This window comes from Cricetulus griseus (genome assembly GCF_003668045.3).
Source record: "Cricetulus griseus strain 17A/GY chromosome 1 unlocalized genomic scaffold, alternate assembly CriGri-PICRH-1.0 chr1_1, whole genome shotgun sequence".
Taxonomy (NCBI): domain Eukaryota; kingdom Metazoa; phylum Chordata; class Mammalia; order Rodentia; family Cricetidae; genus Cricetulus; species Cricetulus griseus.
Window position 1 is genome coordinate 203,045,525 of NW_023276807.1, and position 12,955 is coordinate 203,058,479.

The following is a 12,955-nucleotide window of genomic DNA, read 5'->3' on the forward strand; positions in this document are numbered from 1 at the left end:
CAGCAGTAGATGGCGTTGAGCTTCTGATCCTCCTGCCTCCACCTTCTAAAAGCTAGGTTACAGGTGTTCACCACTATACCCAGCGCAAAGGATCAAGTCTAGGGCTCATGAGTGCTAGGCACAGCTCTACTTTCTGCATACCCTAAGAATTTTTGGTTTTTTATCTCATTGAAGAAGTCCTTGGCCTCCAGAAACCTTAAGGCAGTTAACCAATACCATATACAGGCAGTTTTGAGAACATTTAGGCAGGGTGCCTAAATTAGGACTCTAAGCCACAGAAATTTAGAGTGTGGTGTTTAGTGTGATTGTGGGTGTATTTGCTCATGTGTCCTGTGTACTTTCCCTTTCAGGAATCATTAACCAATGGCAACAGGAATCCAAGGATAAAGTGATTTCCCTTCTGTTAACTCACCTGCCTTTGCTGAAGCCAGGAAACCTCGACGCAAAAGTAGAGTATATGAAACTGCTGCCCAAGATCCTGGCGCACTCTATCGAACACAACCAGCACATTGAGGAGAGCAGACAGCTGCTGTCCTATGCTTTGATCCACCCGGCCACTTCCTTAGAAGACCGAAGTGCTCTCGCCATGTGGCTCAATCATTTGGAGGACCGTACATCGACTAGCTTTGGCAGCCAGAGCCGAGGTCGCTCGGACTCTGTGGATTATGGACAGACGCACTACTATCACCAAAGACAGAACTCAGACGACAAACTCAATGGGTGGCAGAACTCTCGGGATTCTGGCATTTGCATCAGCGCCTCCAACTGGCAGGACAAAAGCCTGGGGTGTGAGAATGGCCATGTTCCCCTCTACTCTTCTTCATCTGTCCCCAACACAATCAACACGATTGGAACCAGCACAAGTACGAGTAAGTCCCCCACCCCCCTCCCCCAACCCCTTTAATGCATTCTGGTTTGGTGATTTGCTGTGTGTGGCACGTCCTGCTGACATCGTCTGCTCTGAGCACCCTGTAACCCTGGGAGAAGAGGGCTGGTGGCAGTTGGCTGTGGGAGCGGGCTCTTTGGACCCGGTATTTGTTGCTCTTTGGCTATGGAAAGATGAAAATTCTGGGCAGGTTAAAATGATGGATGGTCCAAATTTGGGTGTTAGATAGACCAAAAATAAAGAAATGAGAGAAGAGAGAGTCGATGGTGAGAGAAGGAACCATTCTGTTTCCACAAATAAAAATGCCTTTCACCCTGGGGCTCAGGGAATTGCAGACGCATTGAGTTACTGTGTGCTTCTCTGAATCTGATCTTAACCCATGGTTGACCAGCCAGCCTCATGGCTTTGTGCATTGTCTCCTCCTCCTTCTTCTCCCCCTCCTCCTTCTTTCCTTATGTATGTTTTTCTTAAAAAAAAACCAAAAACCAAAAACCAAAACACCTGGAATGTCTCTTCCCCTTGCACTTTCTGGCTGAAACTCCAGTTGTTGGGTGGTCCCTGAGCAGGTTTGCTGACTGAGAATGCTGGGCTGTGCTGTGGCTGATGTGAGCACTGTGGCCTTCCTCTCACTCAGTCTAACATGTTAGAAAAGGATGGTCAGGAGATGCTTTGTGGGAAGGGAGAGTTCACGACAGCCTCACCTCTCCTGACCACTCTATAGTGGACCTGAGGGCTGGGAGGCCTTTCTATGGTGTCCTACTTAGGCCAAGCAAGGTGGCCAACCTCCACTCATGCCCATATATAACGGTTCTGTGGGAGGGTGACTGCCATCAGACAGCACTTCTTGGTGCTGATTTGCATGTATCTGTGACTGTTATGGCACTCCCAAGATAACTAAACTTTCCTGGGAGAAAGGTATTGCAATTGGACCCAATGTGTCTGTCAACATGCAGAATCCCCACCTATTAAAAGGGATGAGAAGAGGAGCTGAGAATGGAGCTCAGTGATAGAGTGCTTGCCTAGCATGTGTGAGGCATGGACTCAATCCCCAGAACCACAAACAGATGGAAGAAGATAAGGGAAGCTTTAAGATGAGCACTGATGCCTTGGCCTCTACCCGAATCTTTTGGCTATTAGATCTGTTTAGTTTTCTCAAATAATTAAGAATGACAAATCATCGCTGTATTAGTCCAAGTGGCACATTACTTAGCCAACGTTGAAAATGATACTCTGCCTTGGGCACAATGTAAGATTTTTGTTGTTTTTCTTTTTTCTTTCTTTCTTTCTTTCTTTCTTTCTTTTTTTTTTTTTTTTTTTTACATTTATCGATGAGTAACTTGAACAGTTGTGAGTTAGGGGAGAGTATTGCATTGATGACTTAGGGTGTAAGAGTCTCATGGCAGTTAGTGTCCTTTACAGAGTCATAATCCTTCAAGAACAACTTTTATCAGCTTCTATGTAACACAGTGGCTGAGACTACAGCCAATTACAAGCCTCTTAGCCTGGGTTTCCTGGGTGAGTGATGGGATCCAGTTATGATCACAAAAGGCCTTGGTAACTGAAGAGATATGCAGGTCCTGAGCAGCCTGCTATCTTCTCTCTGTTTGTATACTCTGTCATTATCCTGTACTTAGTCTTGGATCATTGCACATGCCATTTTGTGGATTGACTTATTCATCATCAGGTTTTGACAATATTGGCACAATGAACATGCTCATCAGATTTAGCCAGCAACCACTCACTTGAGCAGTGACTGCCCAGCCCAATAGAGAAGGTTGTAGATGGTTCCCATGGCTGTCTTGCCATTATGTACTTGAGTTGCAAAGGACTGGAGGTTCAACCGGATGACTATGTAATATATATCTAGAAGACAAAAGGAGTTTTAGAGCATCAAAAGAAACTATGAAAGATCTCAGGTTTCACTTCTAAAACATTCCCTTCCAGCACTTAGGTCACATCAACTTTGAATTTCAGTGTTTATGCCCCTGCATGGCCATGGTAGTTCAGTTGTGTCTTTCAAAACTGCAACTGTTAGTTCAGTCATGAGTCTATAAAATAAATGCCAAGTCTTGAGAGGCAGCCTGAAGAATTAGAAAGTTCATGGACTTGAGTGTCAATACCCTCCAAGATCTAAAACTAAGTCCGAAGTTTGCTAACTGCAACAGGGTTGGGATATTAGTCCCCTTGAGCAAAGCTCCCACTTGTAAAATGAGAACCTTCCTGATGCTTACCCTCTTGGTCTATGGGAAGATCATGACCTGGCCAGAGCAGCAGGGAGCACATTGTAGGAGTGCACTAGATGCATATATGGGAGAAACTGCTGAACACTGAAAGGAGCCAGTGCTAACGGTGATGTCATCCTGAGTGCACTGGACAGAAACATCTTTCCCTATGTCTAGGGCCACACAGAGTACAGGTGCTCACTGACTCAAGTGGCCTTTGTTGGAATAAATCCATTAAAAGCTAAAAATGTCATAAGCCAAAACTTCTTTGACAAACCTAGCCTGCTCAGCACTGTAACTTAGCCGGTCCTGCCTCAGATATGTTCAGAACACTTACATTAGTCTACAGTGGGTAAAATCATCTGACCAAGGTGATTTTTTTTTATTGAGTTTTGAAAAGTGAAAAATGGAATGTTTGCATACGTGTGCTTTTACACAGTCTCAAAGTTAAAACATCATCAAGTCCAACTGTTGCAAGTCGGGGACTAATGTAGTCCAGGGGCCTGTGACTGTACTGTGATTTCAGCTACTCCACTGCAGTAGAAAGTGGGTACCGTGTCTCCCACTGTACTGGAGAGCTGCATTTCTTCTTTCAAAGTGGGAAAACGTAACTGCTCAAAATAACATGAATTTAAGAATTTAAATTGATTAGTGCTTCCTATTTTCAAATTATCAGCTACATTAGTGATAGTCAGTGCACAGTAACTCATTGCACAGAGTAACACTGCAAAGCCACACCCTTACTGTTTTGTTAGATATTTTAAGATTGTTCTTTTATTTTATGTGTATGGGTGTTTGGATGCATGTTTATCTGTGAACTTTGTGGATGCCTGGTACCCAGGGAGGCTAGAAGAGGGCATCAGATACCCTGGAACTGGAGTTACAGATGGTTATGAGCAACTAAGTGGGTGCTGGAAATTGAACCTGAATCCTATGGAAGAGCAACAAGTGTTCTTATTTTAATTTTTAACCTAGTTTCAGTCCAATGACTTAATTTATATCCCCTTAGGTCATTGTATCTTCCAAAAAGTGGCTTTGTGGCTTCTTCCCTTTACAGGTCCCCAGTCCTCCCTGCAGATATTTGCTGTCTGTCTGTCCTGTGCTGAGACTGCTGGAATCCATAGAAAAGGCATTGCTCCCGTTTGCAGGGAGAGGGAGGCTGTGCCAATCGGTGTCATAATTTAAAAAAATCAAAGATTTCTTTCCATCTGATTTACTATTCAAAGAATGTCACCTTCCTGAGAAATATAAAAAGCAAAGTGTAAAATGATCCATAGAGGCTGAATCAGGGTCTGTAGGGCCAGTATTATTTGGATGGTTGGCTGTCTTGGCCTGTTTTGTGTAGCTATAACAGAATACCATGGCCTGAGTAATTTACACACCAGAGAAGTGTGTTTGGCTTATGGTTCTGGAAGATGGGAAGACTAAGAAAGAGGAGCCACCTCTGGTGAGGGTCTTCTACAGCATCGTAACATGGCGCAGATGGCGTCTCATGGTGAGAAGAATGGCTGTGAATGTGTGCAAAGGAGGGCCGAACTCACTTTTGTAACAAAACAGCATTAATTCATAATGGCAAAGCCCCATGACCTTATTAATTCGCCAAGGTCCCTCTTCTCAACTCGGTTGCCTCGGGATCAGGTTTCTAGTTCATGAACTTTGGGAAACTCATTCAGACTGCAGTAGGCTGTCTGTTGTAAGGGCTATGAATGTTTGGAATGGAAAGATTCTCATGACCTGGGGGTGTGGATGGGGTCAAGTTTTAACAGCGGAAATGCGAAGTGGGGAGGAAAATGGGAGGAGGGCTCAGGGAGGAATGTCCATTCTGAGCCGAGGGACGGAGTTGGAGGTGTGTGGGTGTGCGGGCAGGTTGGAAGAGGGTGGAGAAACAGGAGAGCTCGTGACGGGAGTGAAGGGCATCTGTGAGTGCAGACTGAAGGAGGGGACTTGTGAACACTCAAGAGGCTCAACAGCGTGTGAGCAGTGCCGAACCCAGATGGGCCATAAACAATGGGTGCAAAGTCAGTGAATGTTAAAGCCTGTGTGTGCTGTGAGATCATACAAGCATCATTAGGATGAGCAGGAACAAAGTAGCTGTCCAGTCACCTTGGAAACCAGTGTGGAGGTTCCTCAGAAACCAGTGATGGGGACTGGAGAGCTGCCTCTACAGCCATGAACTCATGCATTAGTCACTCACAACTTCCACTAACCAGCTTCAGGGAATCCAGCGCCCTCTTCTGACGTCTGTGGGCATTGCATTCACACACACACACACCTACACACAGACAGAGATACATAGTTTAAAATTTTTAATTAAACAAGCCTAACAATTCATAGTCCATATAACACAACTAAACCACTCCTGAATGTTACAGCACTATTTAGAGATGCTAAATTTTAGAACTAACAGGTGTCCAGTAACAAAAGAATGAATAAGGAAAATGGGTGGACACACATGAGGAAACTGCTCAGTCACTCATACACACACGGACACAGACACACACAGACACACAGACACACAGACACACACACACAGACACACACACACACACACACACACACACACACCATAGTTATATATAAAATCATAGTTATATATAAAACTTGCAAGTGAAAAGTGTCTGGGGGAGAGAGGGAGGGGACTAACAGGAGGACAGGAAGGTGAGGAAGGGGGGAGAAAAAGGCATAAGGAGAAGTGTGTTCAAAACATATTTTAAAAGTAAAAAAGAGCAGTTGTTCCTAGGTGAAATTATTAGATAAACTCAGTGTTGGCCTGGATAAACATTATTGATTGGCTCATTTGTTTGTTCCTGTAGAAGATGTTTATTGAAACGTCTATAGGCCTAGACTGCTCGAGGCATCTTGGACACATGAATGGATAAGATTCAATCACCATTGCTTGTGGGGAAGTCTAGTATATTAGAAATTAGAGTATAAAAGTAAGCCATATGTTAGTTGAAGAGAGGGAGGAATAAAGATCGAAGGGGTCTGTACCAGGTTGGAGAAACCCACAGAAACAGCTGGCCTGAACAAGGGGGAGCACATTGACCCCAGATGCTGTCTGGGAGGCCAATACAGGACTGATCCAGACCCCTGAACATGGATGTCAATAAGGAGGCCTCTGCACTCCAGGGAGCCTCTGGTAGTGGATAAGTATTTTTCCCTGGTGTAAGAAGGGACTTTGAGAGCCCATCCCATGTGAAAGGATGCACTCATGCCCTGGACACATTCGGAAGGGCCCAGGACCAGCCCAGGATGATGTGGACTTTTGGGAGCCCCCATTGAGGGCCTTACCCTGCCTGGGGAGTGGAGGGTGGATAGGGTGGGGGAGTAGGTTGGGGGTGGGGGAGGAGGGATGAGATGAGGGTAGGGTGAGGGAGAAGGGATTGACATGTGAAACAAGCGTGTTCCTAATTTGAACTAATAAAATATAATAATAATCTGAAAAAAAAAAGTAAGCCATATGGTCCATTAGAACTTGGTAAGTCACACGGAGAGTCAAGTGAGGAGAACTAGGCCCAGGTGGTAAGATGGCTGGGGATGGAGATAGTTGGTTAAGGTAGACCTCACTGGGACATGACAGGGGTGCAGGAATTAGTGACACACCCAGAAGGAGCACTCTAGCCCAAAAAGCTAGGGCAAAGATTCCTAGATATAACCCCCCCCCATTTGTTCAGAAAAAACCAAGAAGGCTGTTGCCTAAAGGACAGTGTGGTAGATAGTGACCAGAGTACGGGTAAGGGGTGCATCCGTATGAGGGCACAGTCTGCTGTGACTAAGACTTTGACTTTAGTTCCCAACAAACTAGGAAACTACTGGGGTTTTTGGCAGATGAGGGCATGGCAAGGATCACATTCTAAAGGGATTCATTGGTTGCTATGTCTGTGAACAGACTATACCAGGGCAGATTCAGAAAGACCATTTTGGATACTGATATCACCATCATCCAGGCAAGAGACCATGATGATTAGAACTGGAATAGACACAGTAGATGGGTAAAAAGCAGCCAATGCATCAACCAGTTCACCTACTTTAAAAGTAAATTCTTTTCTCATTATTTCTCTCATTCAATTTTGTAATTAATAAAGGGAATGAAAGAGGGCAGCAATGTAATTCCAGTGGGTTTTGCCCACACCACACCTGGAAGGATGGTGTTACTTCCAGTTGAGATGGGTAAAGCTGCATTGGTCAAGCAGAGGAGTTTTGGGAGAACCCAGTGTCATAGCTTGTGTGCCTGGTCTGGGTGATGGAGAGTCAGAGCTTCTGAGAAGGTGGTAGTGTATGTTAGAATGTGTTTGGGGAAAAATCTTTAGTGACTGGGTAGCATTTAAGGCGATAAGACTAAATAATAGTACAAAGTGAGACAACCAAGGACTCACCCACAGCCTGGGCTGCTCAACCTGTAGGCCAGAGGAGCAAAGGCCAAGTAACAAATGAATCTAAGGGGAGCTACCCGGTTAGAGAAAAGATGGAAGCCTTGCAAGACAAATGAAAGAAAACACTTTGAGAGAAAAGAATAATGAACTGAGTAAAATGTATTGATAGGACCAAGAGTTAGCCATCATATGATCAAAGGAGGACAATAGAGGTAAGTCAGGAGCTCTTGGCACATGATTAATATTGAAGGTTAAGCCAATGATTTCAAAGAGGTAGGTGATGAACTAGACCCAAGCTTGACTTTGAATGGGCGATGGCTTATAGAAGATGTTGTAACATGGAGATGGAGAAAAATGTTATCTACTGGAGATTTTTTAAAAGGTGGACAATCCACTCAAATTTTTAAAGGAAAAGAATAGCATAAGGCCAAAAATAGTGGCCCCAAACTAAGTCTTATCCCACCTATTTCTACCTGTTCAGTTGCACATGCTGAATCAAATGAGATTTCAAAGATGTCACCTGGGCCTTAAGTGTCATAGCCTAAGACAAGCCACCGTGTTCCCGTCTGTCGGTCTGTTCAGCCAAATGACTGAGAATGTTAGCCCAACACTCGGGAGGCAGAGGCAGAGGCAGGCTGAGTTCAAGGCCAGTCTGGAGTACAGAGTGAATTCCAGGACAGCCAGGGTACATGAAGAACCCTTGTCAAATAATAAAAACAAAAAGCAAACCAAAACAACAACAAAAAAAGAATGTACAGGTTTATTTTACTGGAAGCTGGTGAGACCAGGAAGGTACAAAGTATTGGTTCTTACAATTTTGCACAAAGTTTAGTCAACTTTCAGCCACTATTTCAGGGAGAACAGTCAAGGGAGCCGGAACCCGTTGCTTCCTATCTGTAGTCTGCAGTAGATACGGAAGCCACTCTTGTCTTAGGTGCTTCTAACCCTCCTTCAGTGGGGGTCAGTGTTACCTCACCTGCTCCAGACTGTTTGTCTGACCCTTTCCTACTCTTTGCTGGTCAACTTAGAGCTAGTTTTAAACAAACAAACAGCTATGAGTGGCATGAAATTGCTCCTACTCACATTTGTCTGTGGGAGACAAAGGCTGGGCAACCAACCTAAGGCTTCACACCAGCAGTATGCCTCTCGACTTCACACCTGATTCTTTTTACTTCTGAGACAGGGGGCTCCTAGGTTGCCCAGGCTGCTCTTTTTGTGATGCTCCTGCCTCAGCCCAGGATTACAAGCATTGGTCACCAGTCCTACCTGGCACTTGCTTGTTTGGGACATTACAGTGTTTGTTTGTTTTGAGACAGGGTCTCACCATGTAACTATGGCTGACTTGGAACTTACTGTGTAGACTAGGCTGACCCAGAAATCACAGAGATCTGCCTCGGTCTGCCTCCCTAGTGCTCGGATCGAAGCTATGCAACACCACTCCCCCCCCCACACACACACACACTTTTTTTTTTTTGTGGTTCTTTACATTTGGATTTGGAATCATGCTGGTCTTGCTTGCCCATCATGAACTGGAACATTTACATATCAAATTGACCCCAGCAACCCCATTTGGTCACCACTCCCCCCCCTCACCCTCCAGATTCATAGTCTGGTTTCAACTGTTAGGATTTGCTTTATTAAGCTTAGTTCATGCTTTTCTGCTCATAGAAGAATACCTTGGAAGAAAATTGGCACCCCCCCACACACAAGTAAATTGATGCCAACACTCAACAACATAGCAATTACTATTTAAAGCACTTTTCACAATGTTAATTCATTTAAACCTCCAAACTCCATGATGTGGACATGTTTGCTATGTTCATTTGATGGAGAAGGAAACAGCCACCAAGAAGTTAAGTAACTTGATGGACAACACAGACTGAGTTAGCTAGGATTTCAACCCAGGTGAGGAGGTCCTCAGACCCTCTTAGTTTGAGGTTATATGCCTCTCCCTTCAGCAGGGCACTGGGTAGCCAGCAACAGTAGTGCTGGATTCGTCCCACATCCAGGACCAGCCCACCCTATGGCCTTGGTTGTCTCCTCAGGTATAAGACCCCACCAAAACTGCTGGTCTTTGTCGACTCCCCAGAGCTGAGGGGCTGCTCCTGTGATTATCTCCCCACCATGTTCACAGGGCACCCTGATATGAGCTTTTGGTATCCTGGTCAGTCTTCAGTCAGCTAGCTCACCATAGACCTTCCTAATTGTTAACTTCTAGGACTCCTTCGGAACAGAGACTGTGTTTCTTTGCCCCGCTTTCCCATGATCCAGAACACTGTGAGGCTCCAAAAGTCACTGGGATTTTGGAGATGAAAAGTTCCCAGCCTGCATCTGGGCACCATCTCAGATAATGGCTGCCTCTCCCTAAGCCCAGATGTGGTCTTTGAATCCTCCTCAATTGCCCCCACCAGGCAGTCACTATAATTCACTAAGAGATGACATCAGAAGGACTGAAGGCTGTGTGACCACCTCTGCAGAGATGTTTGCCGCATAGTAGGGATGTAAATCCCTAGGCTCTCACACAGGCAGATGTTCACCAAAGCAATGAATTTCCAAACTAAACAAGAAAATGTCCCTCAGAACACACTAAATATTTAGCAGTGATGCTGATCATCCAGCCTTCTGTCACAGTTATCTCAGTGACTTCTCTCTCTCTCTCCTCTCTCTCTCTCTCTCTCTCTCTCTCTCTCTCTCTCTCTCTCTCTCTCTCTCTCTCCCTCCCTCCCTTCTCCCCTCGTGTGTGTGTGTGTGTGTGTGTGTGTGTGTGTGTGTGTGATTAGCTCTTACCTTTACCAAGCTGAAATGGCAATCTGTCTCCAGGAATCCTCAGAGGCAAAAAGCTTTCAGTTCCTGTCTCTTCCTGCCTTTTATTCTTTTCTCTGCCCAACCATATCACTCCTGTCTCCACCTCCCTAGTGCTGGGATTAAAGGTGGATGATCCCAGGTAATGAGATCACCTTTGTATGAGCTATTTCTTATAGGACTGGATCAATTCCGAGTGTTCAGTGTGGCCTTGAACTAACAGTGATCTATCTACCTCTTAATCCTGAGTCCTGGGATTAAAGGTGTGTACCACTGCCTGACCTCTATAGCTTGTGACTGACTTTGCTTTCTGAATCCTCAGACAAGCTTTAATAAATCATAAATAATATATCACCACGATACCAAGTTGGTTTCAGTACCAAAGACTTAACATAAAGTGGGATCTTGCCTAGAGAGAGAGGTAGTGGTGTAAATTTATGCATGTAATCAAAAGACACGGGTTGTACACAAATTCATACCCCAAAAAAGGTGTACATAAAAATTGCCAGGCTCTGAGTAAGGCATGCTATCTAGTTAGTTTGCTTAGCCTGTGTTAATGTCAGTTTCCTGCCTTTGACAATATAGTGTGGATCTGATATGTCACTTAGGGGAAGCTGGGTCCATGAGAACTGGCTATAATATTTTCACAGTTTCTTATAAATCTATAATTATTTCAAACTTGACATTTTAAAGGCATAAGACAAACAGGACAGTGTACATGGGATTCCTGCACTTTGAATGTAGAAACAAGAAAATAAGTTTGAAGCCAGCCTCACCTACATAGTGAGCTCAAGGGCAGCCTGAACTACATGGTGAAACTTTTGTTTCAAGAAAATAAAAGGAAAGAAAAGTAAGAAGGAAGCTAACTTGGGAGAGATAGTACCTGTGTTTTCATGCATATGGGAGGGTGCAGTAGTATGGTTCTTTTGTTTGTTTTTTACTTCCTGGGCGATGAAGGGGGTCCTTCATCTGTGGAAGGGCTGCTAGGCTCTGTGGAGTCAACATCTCAAAGAAAACACTGGTAGTAGATGAGGTAGTAGCAGGGAGCAAGGCCTAAGGTAAATGGCTCCTTTGGAAGACCAGAAAGTATAAGGGCAAAAGCCCCACTGTTAGCATCTACCCCTTAAGCAGCAGGACAGGCTCTCTCAGGATTGTCTCTTGTCTCATAAAGCTACTCCTTTCCCAAATCCTGCCATCTACATTTTCCTACAAAGCTACAAGGCATTTGGGCTTTATTCCACTGAGGCTGTGAGAACACAACAGAGGCAAGGCAGAGAGAGGTCACTCAACAGAAACAGGCCTGGTGAGCTGGAGACAGAAGCTAAGACCTGGCTCATCTCCTCAGCTAGAGGTTGTCCCCACCCTAAGTCTTTCAGTCCCCTAGAAATTTTGGAGAGTCCTAATCCTTTTGCATTCTTATATTATTGATATTTTTTGTGTGTCTTTTACCAACAGACAATTTTTGTCCATGGAGAAGTTCTTCTCCTAAATCTAACCAGCCTAGAGTAACTGAAAAATTCCACGATTTCCTTAACCCCTCATTCGCTCTTCAAAGAGGTAGCTAAAGAAATAGTTGGTGTGCTTCCTGTGAGAGGCATTTGTAACAGCTGCCATGATGTATTTTTAGCTGTAGCCTCCTTCCCCTTTGGGGGATCTTTTTTTTAGTATGGCATTGGCCTTCCCAACATACGCTGCATTGTAAAGATGTCGGGGATATCTCAGAAGACCAGTATCACCATTGACAAATCTCTCTCTCCAGAGTCCAAAGGTTTTACCCAGCCCTCCTTTTCCTCACAATGCTTAGTGTTTGTTTTCTAGGGCTCAGGAAAGAACAATCAGGAAAACACCATAGTAAGCAAGAAGCCTGCTAATGGCTTCTGTGTCAGAGACCCCGCTGCCCTGGATGAGGCCAAAACTTCTGTGGGCACCACACACCTTAGGTCATGAGGGTGAGCCATCCCTTCTCATCTGGGAGGATTTTTTTTAGACTTTAATGACAGCAAGGATTATTAAACGCTAGATGAGCTACCAAGAAAGATAGTCATGTTTCCATCTCCTACCATACTTTAAAAATAGGAAGGGTTCTGGCTGCAATAAATGGCTTATGTTGTACTAGCCATTTCCCTGTGGGGAGGAAGGGAAAGAGGGTGGGCATCTTAAGATTCATCTTGAGCCCTGCAGTCGTGTAAGTTCTCTTATTTCACCATATTTAGAGTCTTACTCCAACACCAGGTGCCACAGGAACAAACGGTAAACATTTCAATTTGCATTTGCTTTTTTGTTGGATCTTGGGGTTGTGGGGAGGAGATCAGGTTATGCAGAAAGAAGTAGTGGGGTGAAGGTATCTTATCCACAGCTCTGGTAACTAGATACAACTTCTAGGTTTAAGTTTCAGGTGCCAGATGAATGTAAAGCTGAGAGAGACAGAAACAGACAGACAGACGGAGACAGAGAAGGGACTGACAAATGTCCATGTTCTTGTGTATCGGGTGGGGTGGGTGTGCACATGTCTGTGAAGGACAAAGGGCATCTTAGTTATCATTCCTCAGCTGCCATCCACCTTGTGATTTGGGGGTGCATACCCCTGTCCTGGAACTCATCAATTAAGCTAGGCTGACTGACCAGGGAGTCCCAGGTACCTGTATGTCTCTGTCTCCCCAATCCTGAGCTTG

At 44.7% G+C, this 12,955-nt stretch overlaps 1 protein-coding gene across 4 annotated transcripts in view; it reads left to right on the forward strand.

Moving 5' to 3' along the window:
• The window catches only part of Samd4a (sterile alpha motif domain containing 4A), a 215,980-nt gene that overhangs the window by 133,014 nt on the left and 70,011 nt on the right, over nt 1-12,955 (forward strand). For all 4 annotated transcript variants that reach the window (XM_027386537.2, XM_027386538.2, XM_035452096.1 and 1 more), the window contains one exon: nt 351-869. In XM_027386537.2, coding sequence (XP_027242338.1) covers nt 351-869 — 519 coding nt within the window. The remainder of the gene's footprint in view (nt 1-350; nt 870-12,955) is intronic.